Source organism: Takifugu rubripes, chromosome 9 (genome assembly GCF_901000725.2).
Source record: "Takifugu rubripes chromosome 9, fTakRub1.2, whole genome shotgun sequence".
Classification (NCBI taxonomy): Eukaryota; Metazoa; Chordata; class Actinopteri; order Tetraodontiformes; family Tetraodontidae; genus Takifugu; species Takifugu rubripes.
The window spans coordinates 13,540,606-13,561,555 of NC_042293.1; the positions used below are offsets into that span (position 1 = coordinate 13,540,606).

At 46.5% G+C, this 20,950-nt stretch overlaps 3 protein-coding genes and 1 long non-coding RNA gene across 8 annotated transcripts; 2 read left to right on the forward strand and 2 right to left on the reverse strand.

Annotated features, from left to right (window-relative positions):
* The first annotated feature begins 189 nt into the window (after window positions 1-189).
* Window positions 190-3,845, forward strand: cep41 (centrosomal protein 41). Of its 3 annotated transcripts, none has more exons than XM_029841133.1 (11): window positions 190-273; window positions 551-614; window positions 698-745; window positions 1,037-1,098; window positions 1,330-1,396; window positions 1,564-1,696; window positions 1,768-1,934; window positions 2,025-2,092; window positions 2,178-2,292; window positions 2,385-2,682; window positions 2,753-3,845. In XM_029841133.1, the coding sequence occupies exons 1-11, from the start codon at window positions 241-243 to the stop codon at window positions 2,868-2,870; spliced, it is 1,173 nt and encodes a 390-aa protein (XP_029696993.1). In that variant the 5' UTR covers window positions 190-240; the 3' UTR covers window positions 2,871-3,845.
* A 375-nt stretch (window positions 3,846-4,220) lies between these two features.
* On the reverse strand, window positions 4,221-6,922 carry cpa5 (carboxypeptidase A5). 2 transcript variants are annotated; one of them, XM_029841135.1, is made up of 11 exons: window positions 6,779-6,922; window positions 6,380-6,455; window positions 6,165-6,299; window positions 5,927-6,031; window positions 5,586-5,687; window positions 5,406-5,507; window positions 5,212-5,322; window positions 5,043-5,133; window positions 4,759-4,958; window positions 4,563-4,647; window positions 4,221-4,477 (listed from the first exon to the last, which is right to left on the reverse strand). In XM_029841135.1, the coding sequence occupies exons 1-11, from the start codon at window positions 6,844-6,846 to the stop codon at window positions 4,290-4,292; spliced, it is 1,263 nt and encodes a 420-aa protein (XP_029696995.1). In that variant the 5' UTR covers window positions 6,847-6,922; the 3' UTR covers window positions 4,221-4,289.
* A 2,490-nt stretch (window positions 6,923-9,412) lies between these two features.
* Window positions 9,413-17,356, forward strand: tes (testis derived transcript (3 LIM domains)). Of its 2 annotated transcripts, none has more exons than XM_011607322.2 (7): window positions 9,413-9,608; window positions 11,869-11,954; window positions 12,706-13,177; window positions 13,952-14,494; window positions 15,761-15,976; window positions 16,056-16,214; window positions 16,308-17,356. In XM_011607322.2, exons 1-7 carry the CDS (start codon window positions 9,582-9,584, stop codon window positions 16,497-16,499), a joined length of 1,695 nt encoding a protein of 564 aa, XP_011605624.2. In that variant the 5' UTR covers window positions 9,413-9,581; the 3' UTR covers window positions 16,500-17,356.
* A 1,657-nt stretch (window positions 17,357-19,013) lies between these two features.
* LOC115251060 (uncharacterized) lies at window positions 19,014-19,978 on the reverse strand. The gene is made up of 3 exons (XR_003889616.1): window positions 19,868-19,978; window positions 19,222-19,338; window positions 19,014-19,094 (listed from the first exon to the last, which is right to left on the reverse strand). It is a non-coding gene; the product is annotated as an uncharacterized lncRNA (long non-coding RNA).
* Between the last annotated feature and the right edge of the window lie 972 nt (window positions 19,979-20,950).

The window sequence follows — 20,950 nt, forward strand, 5'->3', positions numbered from 1 at the left end:
TCTGTGTTTTTAGATTATCATTTAGATGTTTATCAATGGAGCAAATCACGTCAATGGACGTGGCGCATCTTTTGCTGCTAAGCAACATGGTATGTTTGGGGGCGTGGTTTGACAGTTGAAGACCCAATGGCTGAAGTAGCTGAGTATCGGCTTTTATGATTGGTCCGTGAACGGGCGTCGACCAATCACCACAGTCATTGTTGAATCTTAAAACCGAGTTTGGCTTTTCTGTTTGGAAAGATGTCGTTCAGTCGGAGCATCGGTAGTGCGAAGGTAACCTTTCCCCGTTTACATTTTTACTTATTGTATCAACCTATTTAGCCTATACCAAGATGTGTAGACATACCACGCGTTTCCTACTGTAAGTAATGTACTTTGCAAAAAGAGTTGCCCATAGTTAGCTGTTAGCAATCACATTGGTGTTTCCATATCAACGAGAAACACCTGCAAGGGCCACAGCGTGACCGATTAAACCTGTTTGTGCACGTAGCATTTGCTTTCCAAACATTGTTTATTATAAAGCTTACTCTAAATTTGTTTTTCCTTCCAGTATACGGAAGCAAGGTTCCCTAAAAACCCGAAATATGAACATATTAAAAGAAAGCTGGACACAGGTATTTCATTGCAAATGATTGTCATTATTATAAAGGTGTTGTGCCTTTATTATTGTGTAATGACTGTCACTGGTACTTTATAGGACATAGCGTTACAAAGTACATGGAAAGACTGGCAGATATTAAAAAAAGTGAGTATAAATTTAAGTGATACTTGTTTGCCATTTGTTAACCATTTTCAGTTTTATAATATGAATTGTATTTGCATATTACACAGTCAAATTTAAATCACGATTTTGATTCAGCAGACATATTTCTATGACATGAACAAGGTGCCCATATTATACAGTTAACCATAAATAGTAACATCATGCTGTTCTGTTAATATAATACTTTTCAAAGACTGACTGCACCTTTGAGGATCACTCCTTACAATATTGCATAAGATAATTTTTATCACTTTTCCTAAACCACCGTTTCAGATTATAGGTATCAGAAGGATGAAATATTCAAGCGGTTAAAAGTGGAAACGCTTGCACAGTTGGTAAGCAGCTTTTATTTTTTACTCCTATGTGTTTCCAGTGAGGTGGACTAGTTAAAGAGGCTGATCCTTTTACAGCACTTAATAATTAATAGACTGCTGAAACGATTGTTTCTGGAGCGACAGCTCTGGGTGCTTTCCTTGACTTGCTGTATCTCCTGTATGCACAGACCTTCTTTATTCTCTGCCTTCTTTTCCCCTACCTTTTTCATACCTAATCTTTTTCTTAATCAGATACTTCAGGTATCCATCATATCAGACCAGAGTGAGAGTGATGAAATTGAGTCCCAAGTCACGGAAGGTAACATAAATTTCCTAAACGTTGACTTCATTGCTGTAGAGATTAATTTGTTTCTGGGTTTTAAGCATATAGGTGATTACTGCAAAAATGTACATACACACCTGGATTTGTGGGAGTGCTCATAGCAGATTATTACTGGCTGTAATTTCTTTTTCACTGACTTGCAGAGAGTCTGTCATTGGCATCTGAGTCAGACACACAGTCTCCCTCTGAAGAGTCCTCGAAGGCCTCATCTCCATTGTGTTCTCCAGCTGTGGAAGATTCTGACGTCTGCTCCACTGAGAGGTCGCTGCTAATCAGGTACTTTGGAACCCTGTGAGACAGCAGCGAAGCCTTCATGCCGTCGCCAATAGTTGTTTTGCGTTTGGCAGCGTCATTAATGGCGTGGGAGAGATGGACCTCAAGCTGAAGGATGACAATTTAGGAATCAAGGCGGTCTACAAAAACATGCCCCCCGAGAAGCCCTGTCCCGACTGCCCCTACCTGCTGCTGGATCTACGGGACCGGGAGGAGTTCGACTCCTGCCACATCATCAGCGGTATGAGACACAGCCTCGATGTCGGGTCATTTAAACAGGTTCTGATTTTCTAAAATGATCCTTTGTGATAAATGTTTTTATCTCTGGCAGCTCACAGTTTCCCCTCTGTCATGTTGCTCCGAACTATGAACCCCTTCACAAAGGAAATACTGGAATATGTATCCTTATGCAAACCACTGCCGTGAAACCTCTTTAAGGACATCCTGACATGAGTTGGCCGAACTTAACCCACAACCTTGTTAGAAAAACAGACCAGGGAAAATCATCATTATTTATGATGAGGACGAAAGGATCGCCGTGCAGGCAGCCACCTCCATGTGTCAGCGCGGAATCGATAATCTCTTCATGCTATCAGGAGGTGAGAGTCACTCTAGCTAGGACGTTCATCTCTACTGGCATCACAGCTGAGCCCTTCGGGCATGTTTCAAAGACTCTGCTGATTGTTCCCAGGCCTGAAGGTAGTCGCTCAGACTTTCCCAGAAGGTATGACCACCGGAACCTTCCCAGCCTCGTGCTGGGCCTCTCCCCCGACATCTCGGAGGAAGAAAAGCGCCGCGCCGCCGCCGCGGCGTCAGCCAGCAGCAGCCGAGACCAGATGTTGGTTCACAGAAGACGAGCTGGTCAAGATCCAGGAGCGACTGGACAAGCTCCTCCCCTACAGCAACAGCAGCAGTAAGACCATTTCTGTCAGGAAAAAGCCAGATTTGTCCACATGTGTCTACCGCAGCATGTTCTCGTGTGTGTTCTCGTGTGTGTTCTCGTGTGTGTTCTCGTGTGTGTTCTCATGTGTGTTCTCGTGTTTTATGGCGACACTTCAGCCACCAACTTGACGTCCAGCTCTCGGACGTCAGCGAGGCCCAGCACCAGAGTCCAGAGGATACCGTGGAGATAGAACGTCAAAGCAGACCTGGATGGAAGCGCCGTCTGCTTCAGTAGTAGGATGGAACCCCGACTGGCACGAGACCCTGTTTTGTTTTTTCCTTTATTATTTTTATTTTTATTGTTATTATTCCCCTAAATCAGATGCCTTTTTGAGGGCCCAAATGAAAAAGTGTATTCCAACAAACTCCTCCTAAGGAGTAGATTGGATCGTGTTCATGTTTGAACTGTACAACTGGACATCTTTTTCCTGGTTGCAGCCTAAATAAATCTATATTGCAACGTGTAGTCGTGGATATAGCGCCACCGGCTGGTAACATTGTGAGGGTGCATTCCCCTCAAACATGGTGAGAAAATCATGAAGAACATGAAGATGCTTTATTGTGAAAACTGCAACTGTCTGTGAGAGGGTGCAGTTGTGACGCTGTGGGGAATTTTGATGCCTCACCGTACATGTGGGTTAACTAGGTGGAGTCAAAGGACTGGGCCCTGGACTATAACTGACATTTTCCTCTTGTCCTAAACTCAGCGGTAAGGGAGATGTTGTCAGATGCGGTTTTCCTCTCTCCTACAGAATAGATCGGGCCCACTGCACATTTTATATGCACATTTTGGAGAGCTGAATAACCACTTTGAGTTCTAGTTTTGAATGTCTGGCAACATGGAAACAATGCTGTTTGATTCATGGAGGACATTTTCAGCTAATTTTCAGGTCTGCTTTAATGAACTCAAGGCTTGATGAGAATGCCTTCATATTTAGAGTGTACTATCTGCAAATCCCCCCCCCCCCCCCCCCCCCCCCCCCACACACACACACACGTAATTTCAACTTAAAATGGTTTAATGTGTATACGTAAGGGTCATTCTCAGATGTGAAGCACATTAGCTTCTTTGTAAAATGTGAATTTATTGCACTTCTGCGTTTTTCCACTCAAATCTAACCCATTTTTGATCTTTGAAGTGCTCGTTTTATTGATGATGGTCGTGTTGCACATTCTTAACAGACTGCTGTGTTTTATTTAATTTTTTTTTGTTGGAATGTTGGAAGGCTAATGTGGTGTCGACTAGATATTAAATTTGATGTTTTATTTCCCCCTCTACAGACTTAATCAATTTATGGCAGAAAGCATCCTATTTTTCCTCATATTAAGGTTAATACTTATTAAATAAGAGGGAAAATTCGAGTTCATTTTGAGGAAGAAAATTCTTGGAAATAATTGGAAATGGCTATTTTAATGTTAAAGGTTGAGATGGTTATAGTGCCCTCTAGTGGCCGATGCATGTAATAGCGGGTGACGGCGTGTGCGCTCTACTGATTATACTGTATTTCATGTAAACTTCCTCTTTAGGAGACAGATTTAAGTGGCTCTAATGCTACAAAATTTGAAATAAAACATAAAAATGGAACAGCCTTCATAATATTTTTTTATTTACTAGAGTCTAGTAACTAGACTATAGTAGAACTAACCCACTGACTTAATAGGGGTTCTTGAAGGTGTGATTCATGATGGTCATGAGAGCCAGCCAAGTCTCCCTGGCTGTGGGGAGGATCTGATTGGCCGGCAGGATGAAGCCATAGCGACCAGTGTCCCTCAGCTCAAAGGTGTAGGAGTACTTGATCCCTTGGTTGTAAGTCCAGTCAATGGTTCCCCCACTAGCTTGGTCTGAAAGTCACACATTTGAAGTTATTCATGACACTTTGTATTTTCCATTTAGTGAATCCGTTTAGATTTAAGCGCTCAAACTTACAGATGGTATTGATGATGCTGCCGTATCTGTAGTAAGTACCGTACAGGGAGGCCAGGTCAGTAATAGCTTTCTTAGCCAGGCTATGCTGTGAAGAGAGTGAACACAAAATGGTTTCCAGTATGATTCCTGCACATGTTCAAATCCAGTCCAGCAGTCAAATATGAGACCAAAGGCTTTTTTAAAAAGTGAATATTACCAGCTCAGCCTGTTCCTTCACTGGAGTTCTGGTGTAGCCGTAAGGGTACAGCAGCATCTGGGAGTAGGAATGGATGGAGATGAATGCCTTGATGTTACCGTGAGCCTTCACAAAATCCACGATGGATTTGACTTCACTCTCCGAGTGAGCTCTGGTTCCACGGTAGGTCTCTGAGCAGGGGCTGCCACTTGCGCCGGGTCCTACACACATTCAAATAAAACCCAATATCATGTATATAATGTTTAGAGCGTTTCTGGAGGAGGACGATCTGAAGCAGACATTACCTCCAAAACCAGCATCCCAGTTTCTGTTGGGGTCGACTCCCACACAGCTGGATCCAGGGTTGGGCTTCCTGGTCTTACGCCACATACGGTTCTGGAGAATTTAAAATATCCTAAAGGTTCATCGTTGGCATGATAATAAAGCTACAGCGGTGGCCTCACGTTGACTCACGTTGTTGTGGGTGTAGTAGAAGCCATCGGGGTTGGTTACAATCTCCAGGAAGATGTCCATCTTGTTCAGGATGGCAGTGAGAGCCGGATCTTTCCCGTAATCGGTCACAATCTAGGAAGATGTGACAGCCAAGGGAGCAAATTTATATCCAGGGGCCGCTCAAGAGCGCAAAAATAACACAATTATCAAATCACCTTTTTAGCGAACCAGGTGCCGCTAGCCTGAGTCACCCACTCCCTGGAGTGGATTCCAGTGTCGATCCAGATAGCGGGACGTTTGCTTCCACCGGTGCTGAACTAAGACGAGGGAGCAAACGGGGTGATGAAACAAACCTCCGTGCGAACACTCGATATCAAGAATCCTGCTTCGCGCACCTTCAGCACATTCAGGGCGCGGCCCTGGTAGCTCTGACCGATCACAATCTTGCTGACCAGGCTGGGATTCTCAGCCACCAGCATGTCCTGGAAACTGTAGATCTGAAACGAAGCCACAGTTTGTGAATCAGGTTCAGCCCCAACGCAGTTCTGATGGAGCTGAGAGGGCAAACCCTGGAGAGGCTGGCTCAGGTGGGCGGTGGAGACCCCATAACGGCCCTGGGCTTTTGCTTCCTATGCCCGTCACTCTAGACCAGGAGCCCGTTTGGTGCATCGCCCAGTGAAGCCCAACATCCCATGAAAACACCTGCCAGACCCTCTAGATCGCCGAGTGAGCTCACCTCGCTCAGGGTGTGATAGTTGGAGTAGTCGAAGCTGTCGGTGTTCCTCGGCTCAGCGAAACGAGCAGCCGACTCCATCCCCTCCTGCTCCTCGTCCAGCAGCACCTGCAGAGAGACCAGCACCGTCACTCCTCAGCCCCCAGCCGCTGCAAACAGCTGGAACGCTCCCGACCGAGGACGTCGGATCCAGATTGGTCCGTAAATAAACTGGAGATTGAGATTGTCAGTGTGTCGGCACCTGCAAGTCCTCGATCATGGTGGAGTGTTGGATGTCCTGGCTCTGCAGGTGGACTTTAACCACAGGCAGGTGCTGGACGGGAACTCTGATATCCACAGGAATTCCCACTTCTGTCACTCCCCTCCAGACGTCAATCTGAAAGCAAAATGCTCAATTTTGGATGTTTCACACCTGTTAAATGTGCCTTTTTTTCTTTTGTCTGGATCATAAATGACCTCAGGCATGTCCTCCATGCTCTTGAGAAAGGAGAGCTGAGCCTCATTCTTTGGAATAATACGCAGCACTTTATCTCTGCAAGAGAAGAACCACAACGGTCGGTCAGAGGCGTTAGCACACGTTTGGTGAAGAAAGAGCTCAGAGCTGCTTCTGCTTTCCGGGCTCCACACAGGGAGAACACGACGCAGAGTTCTGGTGCATCATCGTTGGTGCCGAGGTAACAAAGATCGAGGTCTTTGAAGGAAGATGTTCAGCCAACGACAGACGATCCGCACGGGCCTCGTGAGCCTTAGCTTCATTTGGAGTCAAACAGCGGGAAAAAAGTGAAAACTTCAGAGGAACGTGCACGTTCACAGGCGGGTGCACGTGCACTCGCGCTCCCTGTCGGGTCCACTCACCCCACAAATGTCTCCCTGCAGAGAGCAGCGACGAAGAGCGTGGCGAACACCAGTAACCCCCTCATCATGACCAAGAGTGTGGCGCTGGCAGGGGTGGAAGGTTTTTATGGCTCGGCGCAGCAGGTCACGTGTCCAAACCCCTGCCTTGCTCAAGGTGTGGGTGTTGTGTCAGCAGCTGGTCCCTGTCTCACACTGATGGGGAGATAGTGAGCAAACATGGGAATACGAACCCGCAGGGACTCAGATCTGTCCTTCAATTAGAGAAAACATTAAAACATGGTAACGACATGGAGTAAAGTGTGTGTGTGTGTGTGTGTGTGTGTGTGTGTGTGTGTGTGTGTGTGTCTGCGTGCTGCTGGTGTCTCCATATGATTGAGCTCACCACAGCTCCTGGTTTGCTGTCACATTTGTCTACATTTAGAAATGAAGTGGCAACTCCTGTTTCTTTCTGATGACTTTTATTTTTTTAATCTTCTTAATTCTTAACTGGGAAATGGGATTTTGGTACTTGGCCGTTGCAGAAGGAGGAGATTCCATCAACCTTTGTGATTTTTTACTGTAATTCTAGACTGTTATATATGAGGTCGGTAAGTTTCGTTTTATTTTTTCTAAATTAACTAACAATGTCAACATTGTTTTATGTGTTTTACGCATCGGAATAGAGAAAAGCGTGTTGTTGTGCAACTGCACGTCTCCCCGCCATCCCAGAATCTCAACACTTGTGTTGTGTAACCGAACTGATAAAGAAAAAAAAAGAAAAAATGGGGAAAAGTAAAGAAGGTGTGGAAAAACACCTGCAGGGGGGTTTCAGGTTCACAGTAGAAGATAATGTCATTTATTCCCTTTGCAATGCGACTTAATGCAAAAAGCTCTGAGTCATGTAGATTTATTATGTAGTTATGTCTCAAATTACCAAATTTATGGGGAACATGAACACCACAAAGATGTCGTTCTTTAAATTGATCATTGCCAATATTCTTCCATATTTAAGAAAAAAGAAAAACCCATCTGTGCTGGTACAGAAGTCTTTCGTTAATTCAGGTTGAACAAAACGACGGGTTTAATTCTTGGTGGCTTTGGCTGCAGGAGTCACCAGATGTCAAGAGCCGACAAACGTACTGACTTTTCAGTTTCAGATTCCTGCCTTTGTCATAAAGACAAGTGCCATCTACATTGTTTTTTATCTGTTTTTATAGTTGTAAAGTACTTTGGTCGACCATTGTTTTAGAATTACTTTTTAGAGTCAATTCAATTAAATGATCCAGCCTTTACCGGATGTGTCCACTAGAGGGCAGTCTGGTGTTTTTGCAAGTGGCCCCATCGGTGTACAGGGCCAATGATGACACAGTCCCACTGCCAAAAAGACTATTTATTTTAAAATTCAAACGGTGCAGACCTTAAAAAACACCTACATTGACAGATAATGACTAGAAACAAAGTTTTCAAAGCAAGCCAGAATCACTCTGATGTCCTTACCTTTTGTTATCATACACTTTTCTTTTCTTTTTTTTTTTTAAAATAAGAGCTTGCGTTTAAGTTTATAATCTGCAGCAAGAATGACAGAACACAAAATATGTCCACATAGATGTCAAAACTGTCAAATAAATATTGCAATGTGCAAATGCTCATACCAGACAGGATAGGTCAAAGTGTTGCTGGGAAACTGCATCCGCACTTGACCAAGACCCTGAACAGAAACTCAGACCCAAACTGTCAGGGTGTGACACCGTTGCTTCCTTTAAAACGGCTCCGTCACTTTCTTTTTACCATATGTTACAACCACAGTTTCCTGAAAATAAGGGAAGAGCTGCCTGACATGTGTCAGCATACTGAACACATCCATGTATAAAATCTCCAGACACTACTACTAGGAGTAATACTTTTTAAAAAAAAAAATCAAACAAAAAAACTGCAATATTAGTAAAGACATAAAGAAACAGCCAAATTGCTGTCCTGCCCTTTGTTGCGACAGATATACGCCCTATTCACTCTGCGATTGGCTCGTCTGTGAATTGTGTTCTGTATTCATTATTCTGATTGGCCAAAGGGAACATCAATCATGTCAAAGCCCCGCCTTCAACTCAATCAAAAGTGAACAAGCGAAGCAAAAAGAAGCAAAAATGCTTTAGAAACTGCACAAAGGATGTTTTCAAAATAAAAGACGACTGATTGTAAAACAAAATAACAAATTCACGTTTGGGAAAGAGGCCAAAAAAAGGCATTCTGGTTTAAATGTTGGTTCTAGTAGCTCCCCATATAATAAAACCGGCAAACACCTTGCTTTGAGGTTTGTCGAGTATCAAATTATAATACAGAGCATACAGCTATTTGTATTTTAATCTTTCACGAAAGCAGGTCATGTCTTCCTGAAGTTGGGAGTTTGCCGGTAGGTTTTATTTTATTATTACCATTATCTTTAGAATCTTTAATGGACTCCTCCATTGGAAATCTTTGTTTAACACTTTGATTTTAGATTCTCGCTAGTATTTTTCTCAACTGAATGAATCGATTCGGGTTTATATTTCTCTACATTACTTTCCCTTTTTATATATTCACATACAGCAGCGTGACTATTTTAAAACCGTAGGATCGTGGTGATCTTATTTTGAAAGCACCGAGCGGAAACGGGGTGGTTTACTTTGGAAGACTTGACGTCTCCTCGGAACCGGACACCGGAGTGAAAGCGGACGGTGAAGCCGTGTTTGTTGTTCTCCTGCCCCGCTAGTTTTGGTTTTAAGTAGCGGTCTGGGTGAAGGCTGGCCTGTCCACTTCGTCTGCAGGAAAATTCGCACTGACAGACAAAATGGAGATAGAGAAGGAAGTAAAGAAGGTAAGAATTCCGCGCCGAGCCTGAGCAGGAGACACCCAGAAAGGTGTGGCGAACCCCGGCAGGTGGACTCTCGATTCAGGCCGGTCTCCAACTGGTTTTCACTTTTTGGTCCGAAACGGTTCCATTTAGCATTTCTTTTATTTTCATGGATGGAATTGGAAGTAACTTCTTGGCAGGAGTTGATGAAACCAAGCCTTTAACCTTCTGTGTGACGTCTTCCTCTTTGTAGAAAAAGTGTGTTAAAACTTTATTGTCTTGTTTTCTTTATTAACAAACTCACACAAGCAAATTCACAAATTTCAGCTCGGATATTTAGCTCAACCAGCACATATAAACTTATAAACAAGTAAAAATAAGTGTGGTATATTATAAGCAGTTCTATATGTTAATAACTAAAAAGTCTTCCATAACTCCATAAACCAATTATAGCTTATTGCATTAACCTAATTAAGCTGCACTGCTCAACGTTCTAAGAAGACCAAATACACCAGATTAAAATATTTTGAATTACCGACCATCTTCAGAAGAAAGTTAAAGTTATTGCAGTGTATCTTCATTCGAGGCTCAAGATGCTAATTCATTTATTGTAGTAAACGCGTTAAAGTTAAAGTAGATGTTAAAGTTCCGTCCACATCATCGGGCAGTAAGATTCTTTGCATTCCTGGAATACCTCTGATCTTTCTCCGTATCCGTTACATGAAGATGGACACACTGGCGTGTTATTCGCTCCACCAAACCTCATAAATCTGAGGCTGGAAGGAGACGGTGGACGTTGTCCCTCGGTGGGCCCGTTAGGCCCGTTAGGCCCGTTTCCCCAGCACCTTCTTGATGTTAATCCACATTAACGCCGCTGGCCGGCGCCCGCTGGGCACTGATCTGTCATTTGTCGTCATGCAGCCGTCAGCCAGTTGTTCTTGAAACTCGCCGGCCTCGGTGGGTTTTTGAGTTTGAACCTGCCTTTGTTCTTGGGCCCGTAGCTCTGGTTTGGAGATGTTTTAATTGAAGTCATGTGTTTATTCGAGCTGCAGGGAAGCGTTTCTGAGCAGCAGGATGACCCAGACGGATTCAGGCTGACATCTGCTTTTAATCCCTGCCGGAGATAAATGTACAGAGGCCGCACGTCGACGGCGGGGGGGCGTCCACCAGCGCCAGGCCCGTGTAATTACTCTCGAGCTGAAACTGCTTATTTTCAGACAGCGGAACCCATGTTTCCGTGTGTTCTGCTTAATTAAGCTAATTCAGGCTCGCAGGAAGACTGCGCGCTAACAGTTTAGCCTCCTGAATGAAGCGGCGTTGGTGCAGGAAACGGGCTGATCCCCGTCTGACCTCAGCCTGAATCATCTCCCCCCCTGACGTCGGCCGGCCAGGCCGCGTTTGTCATCATTGAATCTGCCAATGAATCATCGTAAAGTGTCAAAAAAATAGGAGAAACACCAAAGATTTATAGATAAAGTGCCTTTTTTTTAAAGAAAAAAAATCCCCCTCAGATAGTTTCCACAGAAGTCCTGGACAAAAGCAGTGAATTTAGGACCAGCAAATGTTTGATGTTAGCTTAAAGTGACAGATAAAAGGACTTTTTTTTATGAGTAAACCTCTGATTAACTATCAGTAGAAGAAGAAACCGCTCCTGCTCTTCCTTCCTGCTCAGAGCAGCTGCAGCCAGATCATCTTGCAACTTTCTGACTCGCTGGAATTTCAGCCAGGACGAGTTTGTGCACGAGAGTTTTCCGTTTAATGGGTGGAATATGACTTTAAAGTCAAGGTGCCAAGCTCTCCGCTCACGCCAGCGCTGTGGGAAAACCTGCTGTTGGATTCTATCTGCTGAGATCTGCAGCATCGCTAAGCTAAGCTAAGCTAAGCTACAGTATAGTTACAGTGGCGTTGGCTGGGCGTCGCCGCCGTCGCTCCTCTTTAGTTGGTACCATGTGGCTCAAAAGCATCATTCTGACAGGGAGGGGGGCTGCTGGGGTCCCAGGAGGACTTCAGAAACCATGAACAGCTGACCAAATATGGTCATGAGGAGCGGCGGGTCGAGTCTCTTAGGTGTGTGAGATGCTAAAGCTTTGCACATTTCGATTAGCAGCACCCCCAGACTGGTGATCTGGGTTCTCTGTTCCGTTTCTTGGGCTCCAGCTCAGCCATTTCCCATTTTTAATTGTTCCCGCGTGACACACCTCACCCCAGGAATGTGCCCCGTTATTGTTTAATGTAATCAAAGTGTAAAGACGCTCACGGTCTCTGTCATGTGCTCTGCTTCCAGATGACCTTGGGCCATGAGTTTGGTGCTGGCGCCGCCTGCCTGAAGTGCAAGGACAAGTGCGAAGGCTTCGAGCTCCACTTCTGGAGGTGCGTGCGCCGTCTATCAGCCGTCAGGCTCCAAAACCCTCCTGCACAGTCCACTTCCTCTGTTCCACACAAGAAAGGAAGCGCGCAGGCCCCCGAACTACCCGGGGTTCTGTCTCGGAACAATATGCGCATTCATTTGGAGCAGCGGCTCATGAAACGCTGCTCCGGCTGCACAATCATCCACACTCGGCTGGTTTTCCTGAAGACATCAACATCGCCAGGTGCTCCAGCACAAAAGCCCACGCCATGAGCTCACCCTTGGACACGTCTGACACGGGGCCAGGAATGTTGCAATCTGACGGGGGGGGGGGGGCAGACTTTGTTTGTGGGCTGCGTAAACTCAGTGTGCGTGTTTGTGTTGAAGACGACGGAAGCTCGGGTTCGGCTGTGCAGGAGCGTTCCCTCATCATGGGGACACGGTCGTGCACGTTGTGTCTGTCCACGGGTCGCCGTCACCCTCTGCTGCGCGTAGATGTTAAAGCTTTTGTTGCATTTCTTTTCGAGCGTTTTCTGCCGCCGACCCGCATGTGCGCGCGGGCGTCCTGGAGCCTGCTGAGCTGTTGGACGACGTCATGCTAACGGTGCAAATATGAAGCTGCTTCTGCTGGGAGGTGTCAGGAGAACTGAGCTTTGCTGAGTCAGCGTTTTCCACAGCAGATGTAGAGCAATAAACAGCAACATTATGTTTAGGAGAACGACTTTATCCTAAAACTGGGGTTTGACCCAAGTTGTTTCACTCTGTCCTCTGCAGGAAAATCTGCAGAAACTGCAAATGTGGGCTGACGGAGCACAACGTGCAGATGAACACGGAGGAGAACAAGAAGGTTGGGAAGCTTTTCGAAGACACGAAGTACACCGGCCTCATCGCCAAGCTGAAGAAGGACGGCATCCCCAGCTACAAAGGCAACATGATCACCATCACCCTCCCCAGTCCCGCCACCGCGCACGTCATACCGCCCAGCGCCTCCTCCACTCTGGTGCCCCCTGCTGGCCCGGCAGGCGTCGTGCAGCCTGCAGCAGCTCCCTCCGCGGGCGCTGCTCCTGGTGCTGCGCCCAACAACACGGCACCTCAGGCTGTATCAGCCGCTGCTACACCTGTCAGAGGCAACCTGGTGCCGGTTCATATCAGCACCGCGTCTGCCAATGTGGCGCCGGTTCCCAAAGACGCACCAATGAAATCCGTCACCTACGAGTGGGCGCCACCGGTGGCCAACAAGCACCTGGTAGGAGTTCAGGCGGACGCTTGGATTATTAACAAAGTTGTTTTGACAGTTGTGGGGCAATTCTAGCTTTTGTGACCCTGCATTTTATCCAGACTAAGGATAAAATGAGTATATTAGCACCCAAAATTTGGTTGTTAAAACAAAAGAAATGAACACACCCGTTCAAGCAGACGCTGTTTCGTGTTTTAAAAAAATTAACCGTGTGCTCTCTGCTTGACACAGGCTGCAGCATACAGTGGTTTTATTTCTTTTTTTAATGTAAAATGTTGTATTAACGCGTGAAAAAGCCCTACAATTTATCCGTCGTGTTTTTTGTCCCATCTTGGCTCACAGCTAGCATGACACACACTTGTTACCTCTTAATTTGAAGTGCAGCAGATTTAGCAGCTAATGTGCTGTTTACCTGTAGATACCTGTTCAAATGCAAAGAATGAGACTGTTAATTAAAATGTCCTACCCATTGTCACAGCACACAACCATAATAGAGCTTAGAGGGGTTCTTTGGAGAGGTTTTGGTCCTCAGGAGGTCAAGATAGCCGTCAGATTATTCCATAAAACCAGAGCGTCTCTCAGTAAATCACAGATCTATGTTGGCTTTATAATGAGGAATCTGAGTCCTCTCACACGCAGCTTCTATTGTGTGGAACCTTTATTTTGTCTTCTGCTCTATGGGTCCTTGGACGGCTTGATGTTTTCACCTCCAGACTCTCTCTGATTGGTCCGTGATGTTCCGGCCCGAGGCTCAGCCTTTCTTTTTTACCCTCTGACTTCCAGGCAGTGCGCTACATTGAGCTGCTCCCACCAGAGAAGCGTCCTGTGGCCGGCACCCAAGGAGCTGCGTACCGTCGGCAGCAGATGGCCCGTCAGCTGCCCGAGCACGACCAGGACCCGTCCAAGTGCCACGAGCTGAGCCCGGCAGAGGTTAAGAAGATGCAACAGTTTGTCCGCAAGTACAAGGACGAGGCCCTGGGGGTGGGAGATGTCCTGCTGCCTGAAGACATGGCTGTGGTCCAGGCAGGGGGGAAGCCCGGAACAGGGGAAGTCGGAGGTGCTCCTGGTGTTGGAGGGGCAGGTTCTGGACCTGGAGGTCCTGCTGGCGCTGGTGGAAGAGGAGCAGGTTCTGGGTTTAGACCAGGAAGTGCTGCTGATGCTGGAGCTCTGTCTTTTGGAAATGGTCCAAGTGGAGTTGTGACGGGGTCTGGTGGTACCGGACCAAGCCTGGTACCACCTGAGGAATTTGGGCCACCCGGAGGAGCCACGGGGACGACCTCCACCGCTGGAGCCATGGGCGCTCTTGGACAACCACAGCAGAGCTTTGTAAGTCATTTAATTTTCTTTTTTACTGACCCATTCATTGGAATTCTGAATTATAATCCAGCCATCGACTTTTGACGCATTGAAAGAGCCCCCTCCACTCTTAAAGATGTCCCGACTCTGTCCAGAGTGTTTGGTAGAACCTGGCGTAGTTTTATTGAGATGTTTGTTTCCCCTAGAAAGCAGCTTTATATACTGTATATACTGTATATGCTGTATATACTGTATATGCTGTATATGCTGTATATACTGTATATGCTGTACAGTGATCCCTCGTTTATCGCGGGAGTTACGTTCCAAAAGTAACACGCGAAAAGTGAAATCCGCGAAGTAGCAACTTTATTTTTTTAAATTATTTTACAATGCAATACTGAACAGTAGAATGAAACCAAACATCAAAACCTGTTTTAAAGACCAAACTTTGTTTAAAACAATAATTTTAATATAGTAAAACAAGGTTGGAAACATTGTCACTCGCGTATTTCCCAGTCCCAGCTGTGCCTCTGCGTCCTGACTCCGCTCCGCTGGAGCGTCTGTTTCTACTGAAGGCGCAGGAGTCTTTCTCCGAGAGAAGAACGTTGTTATGGGTAGTTGTTGGCGCTCTTTCTTTTTCTGAGCAAGAAGATTTTTATAAACGGATATGCCACCTTCGATTATATTTGAGAACTGCAATGAACGACTCGCAAAAAAAATCTGTGAAGCAGCGAAGCCGCGAAAGATGAACCGCGATATAGCGAGGGATCACTGTATATGCTGTATATACTGTATATGCTGTATATACTGTATATGCTGTATATACTGTATATGCTGTATATACTGTATATGCTGTATATACTGTATATGCTGTATATACTGTATATGCTGTATATGCTGCGTGTACTGACCCATTGTGATACTGGGTGAGTGCACTAGATGGCGCCACAGCACCAGTGGCTCTGTCCTCTTCTCACAGGACGATGGAGGTGATTTCATTATAATTCCGTGAGTCATGAGTTAGAACTGAAGCCATTTGTCTTATCATGACCATGTGCCGTTACTTACTCCTCTTGTGAAGCATCTTGTGATTAATTCCTGCTTTTAGTTCCACTCTGACTCGTGTCTGCGGACTTCTAACAAGTAACCGCAGTGTTCCGGGGAGCCCAAGTCTTATTCTCTGCTTCGTTTCAGGGTTTCCCCTCTTGTATTTACTCACTGCACTTTTACTGCTACTCTCGGCAATAAAAACTCACACCCTCCCAACCATCTCTCTTCCTTTTACTGCCTTTCAAGTCGTGCCAACACTGCGGGCAGCCGATGCGCCTGGGCGAGCCGGCCGTCTACGCCGAGCGGGCCGGTTACGACAAGCTGTGGCACCCCGCCTGCTTCGTGTGCTGTACCTGCAAAGAGCTGCTGGTGGACATGATCTACTTCTGGAAGAAGGGCAAGCTGTACTGCGGACGCCACTACGGGGACAGCGAGAAGCCGCGGTGTGCGGGCTGTGACGAGGCGAGACCTGCTTCAATCCTTGTTTAAGACGGCTGCGCCGAACTTTAACCTCCGTCCTAACGCGCACGTGTGTCCGCAGCTGATCTTCTGCAATGAGTACACGCAGGCCGAGGGCCACAACTGGCACCTGAAGCACTTCTGCTGTTTCGACTGCGACTGCATCCTCGCTGGGGAGACGTACGTGATGGAGAACGACAAACCCGTTTGCACGCCGTGCTACATGAAGAGCTACGCTGTGGTAAGAGGCTCCGTCGGGCTTTTGGGGGGGGCAGGACGTTGGTGCCTAAAGGTGAAATAAGACCTGGTGCTACTGTGTTTCCTCTCGCTGCAGAAATGCTCCTCCTGCAAGAAGCCAGTGGACCCCGAGGCTCAGAGGGTCTCCTACGGCGACCACCACTGGCACGCTGAGCCACAGTGCTTCCAGTGCTCCGGCTGCTCCAAGTGCCTGATCGGTCAGCGCTTCATGGCTGCGCAGGGCTTCCTCTTCTGCTCAGTGGAGTGCAAGAAGAAAATCATGCCTTAGATGGCTCGGCTCCTTCCGCCTCAGGGCCCCTCGTGGGACCAGGACGGGTTGAGCATCAGGGAAATGACCACTAATGCAGCCGGGGGAGGTTCCTGGTTCTTTAACTGGAAAGAAGCAGGAACCTGCACTTGTCAAGTCTCAGTAACGTCCAGGTCCTTTAACTATCACACGTGTCCTCTCTCTTTTATACCAGTTGAACCCAGTAGGATTGATCATTTGTAATTATAGTTGGTGAATTTCAGAGCTTTTTGGCAAAATTGCAGCACGCCGCAGTTGTTTATTTGCGTATTTGCGTTGTATCGAGGGAACAAACCAAGTGCTTCCAGTATTTATGGTCACTAATTATGAATTCAGCAAAATCACTGGAACTTTTTCAGTCTTCCTTTATCTGTCGTGTGCCATCGGACTTCTGCTCAGGAAGTCAGCATACAGTTGAGGCAGCATACTGACAACAAGCGCGCCGAATTGCCATGGCAACACACACAGGGGACTCAAATCTCATTGACATCACCCACATTGATCTCATGAGTCTGAAACAGACTTCACTGTCATTCATCGCACGTGCTGTTGCTACTAACTTCTGTTGCTTTGAAACCGCGTTACCGTGGCGTTTCACCGGACCCGAGCAGACACACGACCCGAACAACGGGACCGGTATTCACGATCCGAACGCTTTTCCCTGCCAACTGATGAAAGACTTGGATCGGTGCTCCCCTTTGGAAACTGTGGTCGCAGAGTTAAGATTTCACTCTGTGCTGTGAGAAACGAATCACCCTCATTCCAAGTGCATTAAGCTCATTTCATGTTTTAATTTGAATTTTGCAGAAATACAATTAAAAAAAATGATCCTAAAAGCCTTTCGTCTGTAAATGTTTAGTCTCCCCGCAAGCAAAAATCCGCACAACTAATATATTACAGTGAGTTAATTCATAGTTAAATAAAGTGTCTGGTATCGCCCTCTAGTGGTGGAGGGTCCCCCAGCACTCATGTTTGCACGTAGATTAAAATCCAGTTCCACTGAACTGAAGCAACAGGAAATCCCATAGTTTACTGGATTTCACAATACTTTGTAGGATGGGCATTGAAATGTATTCTGAGTCTTCCTCCTAGGGCGGATTTTATCGCCTCCCAGTGGCCGACAGTGGTAGCAACAGCTACTATTAAATGTCTAATAATAATTTGACTTCACCTGTACAATGTGCTCATAGTATTCTTGCTGGACATACTATGGAAGAGTCACTTTATTTTGGAACACCTCGCCTCTGAACGTAGGCTCTCTATGTTCAGAGTTAAGATTCTGTCCAGCTGCAAACAGTAATGTAGAATTTGTGCACTCGTGTTTCGTTTCGTGTCTGCATTTCACTCTGACTAACCTGCCAGACTGGTGAAAGGATTCCAGACCCCCTCTTACGCACAGAACGCTGTAAGCTTGCAAGCAGGTGCTTTACCTTTGGGATCTCGGGCATGGCCATGATGGAAAATCCACCTCTGATGGTCTCTTGTTTTCATTCAGTGTGTGGAAACACTGCACAATTCAAGGAAGCTCCATCTCTGAGAAGCCCCATTGTCTTTAATGGCAGGCGGCCCAAAGCTGCACTGCTATTTCCACCCTTTCAGCCAGCCAGAACCGATGTGACCAACCACTTCGTTTGAACATCGCACAGCTGGGGCGGTGAGTCCGAGCAGAGGTTTCCTTCTGTGCTCGTGAAAAGGTTGAGTCTTGCTCTTAGAACCTTTGCTATGTGACAAACGTGAAGGGTTCTGAAGGCAGAGAAGAAAGGAAGGTTGGTTGTTTTGCATTCTGCTGCAGTCCTGGACACACATTTGCATCGGGTTTCATCTCTCGCAGCATTTTTTGCATGTTGAGGTCTTCGTGAGCCCCGGCTCATCTCCTCACACCCCAGCTCTGATCGCGTTGCCGTCTCCTCTTCCCCAGACCCTCGAGGTTTCAGTGGCACCGCCAGAGAAACGTGTCTCCCCCAGAGCTGCTGACTAAAGCTGCAGCCCCTCTGAGGCGCGTCTGCTGCCCTGATGGGAATAAATCACACACAACTGCAGAGTCCATGTGATAAATCAGAAGCGCGTGAATGTAGGGCAGCATCTGCCCCGACTGGAGGCAGCGTGGAGGCGGTGAGTCAGAGTCATATGAAGGCAGTTCCCTGGGAGATGGTATCGAGAAGATGTTTACCACGTTGTTTGGAAGTTGACATTTCCGGTTTAGCCAACTTTTCACCGGGGAACAAGACTGGTTTAAATGACCATTTATACGCTGGATTGATGGTTTACCAGGAAAATAAAGAGTCCGCTCGTTATCTGCTCTCCGGTGCATCAGCAGGGAGGTGGGAGAAGCTCCGTTGAAGATCCAGAGGTGAACAGCTGGAGCTCAATTCCATGCAACATGCCAGGAGGAACCAGGAACCTGTGCAGCCTCCCGACAACCCAGCTCGTAAATTACACGTGCACCAGACTCAGTGAAAGAATGGATGAAAGTTTTTTTTTTTTTTTAAAAGCATACCTTTAATAATATATATCACATTTAAGACATTTCTTTTGAATTTTTACGTCTGTAGAATGAGTTCTGGTTTATTTTATGGCCTAAAGCAGGAGGGAGGAGAGAAACCTTCTGTTACAAAATATCGGAGAAAGTTGCAGGAGGAAGCGGGCCGATGCTGTCTGGTGAGGAAACCAGAACCGAGCCCAGATTGAAGGTGCGGCTTCATACTTCAGCCAGCTTCGACGTCCATCTCTGCGTGGTCCCGGGCGAATGCGTAGCACCGAGCGAACCTTCAAACCTGCAGCTGCTGGAGATGCCAGCTCTCTCCCAGCGCCTCCCACATTCCTGCAAGAGCAGGAGTGATTCATTTTTATGGAATGTCATTATAGAAGATTGTCAGGAGCTGCCAAAAGGAGTGTTTAAAATCAGAGATCCAGATTATGGGATTCTAGGGCAGGTCACACACACACATGCAGATAGAGTTCATATCAATGACAGAGGACCTAGACGTGAGCCCTGAGGGGCATCGTGACAACACAACGGGAACATGGTTCGGACAGGTCGGGATGTACTGAAGAAATGATTTAGTCTGAACATGGGGGGGGGGTCAGAGAGCACCGCTGCCATCCTCCGGCATCAGGGCACCAAATGAGGTAATGAGTTACGTTGGTGGATCTTATTGCAGATGCGCTGCAGGTGGGAAAAGAGACGTCCTCTCTTTAATCTGCAGCCAGAAAAGGTTATTTATGTCTGGATGTTACTGCACATCTTAACCCCTTCGGCTGCTCTGAGAGGCAAGTGGGCGTGTCCGTCGGCACGTTTCGCCCATTTCAAATCCAGTTTTAGCAGTTGGCTCACGTCTGGGTTCTCCTACCTTTGATGAGTTAATCCCACAGTGATGGTTCCAACTCGACTGACAGCTCTGCTCAGCTGGGTCGTCATGGAAACGGACACCAGGGCTGTACCTGATGATTAGGTCTGCTTGTATTAGGAGTTCAATGATATCATATCTGATCTCACCTTGATCTCCACACGAGCTTTGATGTGAATTGTGTCACATCTTATATTATGGTCTCCTGAAGGCTGGCCAGGTCTTTGATTGTGGTGCCAGATACCTGCCGACGTGTGGCTCATATGGCGTCCAGATTTTTGCTTCTTCTTCATGCCTGAGTGGCAGCACCTGGAACATAACGATCCCACTTTATCCTTTTTATCATTCATCCCTTGTCTGATATTAAAATGAGTCTTTGGAATCCTGCAGGAGTCGGACCGGAGCGCCGTTAAGAGCTTCAGCCTGCCAGTGTTGAAGCACCTGCGTAGCAAATGTCCTGCAGATCTCCAGACCTGTTCGTTCTGCTCAGGCATTAGTGAGCTAAGTGAAGGTTTTATGTGCACAATAAATGGAAATAAATGTGCGGCTTTAAGATGGCAACAACATTAAACTGCTCTTAACTATAATTGGGTTAATTTACTCCCTCCATTGCGAACTGAGACGGCTCCAGTTCCAAGCGGTCACGTCGGCGAGATGGATTCTAAGGCTGATTAATGATGTAGAAGAGGCTGTGGATGACGGCTCCTCGCAGGTTTAAACAATGCTTTGTTGACCTTCCTCGGCTTTATATTGACTCCAGGCGTCCTGGTTACTGTTTGCGTTTCATGAGAACCTCACAAGCTAATGCCTCATCCTTGCAGATGGTGATGTTTGTTTCAGTTAAATATGATATCAGGTGCTCGCCTGAAAAACAAACACAGATTCTTTTATTTTTGACTTGTTCAAAAGATGGATTCTGACCTCTCTCGTCTCTGCATCTGGGGTTTGATTGAGGACACGAATCGGGCTCATTTAACGCTAAAGAAAAGGCAAACGCATAAAGATGTATTCTTGCGTTGTAAGGCAAGTTCAACAGGTTGCTATGGTAACGATGTGGACACAGGTTGATGGTATTGATAGAGGTCA

Bases quoted from the DNA above. Each gene is read 5' to 3' on its own strand.
- cep41 (XM_029841133.1), top strand. From the start codon at position 241: ATGTCGTTCAGTCGGAGCATCGGTAGTGCGAAG. The intron at 1,697-1,767 runs GTACTTTGGAAC...TGCGTTTGGCAG, and splicing joins GAGAGGTCGCTGCTAATCAG to CGTCATTAATGGCGTGGGAG. The intron at 2,093-2,177 runs GTATCCTTATGC...CAACCTTGTTAG, and splicing joins CAAAGGAAATACTGGAATAT to AAAAACAGACCAGGGAAAAT.
- cpa5 (XM_029841135.1), bottom strand. From the start codon at position 6,846: ATGATGAGGGGGTTACTGGTGTTCGCCACGCTCTTCGTCGCTGCTCTC. The intron at 5,508-5,585 runs GTGCGCGAAGCA...CCCTCGTCTTAG, and splicing joins GCGCCCTGAATGTGCTGAAG to TTCAGCACCGGTGGAAGCAA. The intron at 5,323-5,405 runs GTGATTTGATAA...ACATCTTCCTAG, and splicing joins GCACCTGGTTCGCTAAAAAG to ATTGTGACCGATTACGGGAA.
- tes (XM_011607322.2), top strand. From the start codon at position 9,582: ATGGAGATAGAGAAGGAAGTAAAGAAG. The intron at 13,178-13,951 runs GTAGGAGTTCAG...TCTGACTTCCAG, and splicing joins CGGTGGCCAACAAGCACCTG to GCAGTGCGCTACATTGAGCT. The intron at 14,495-15,760 runs GTAAGTCATTTA...CTGCCTTTCAAG, and splicing joins GACAACCACAGCAGAGCTTT to TCGTGCCAACACTGCGGGCA.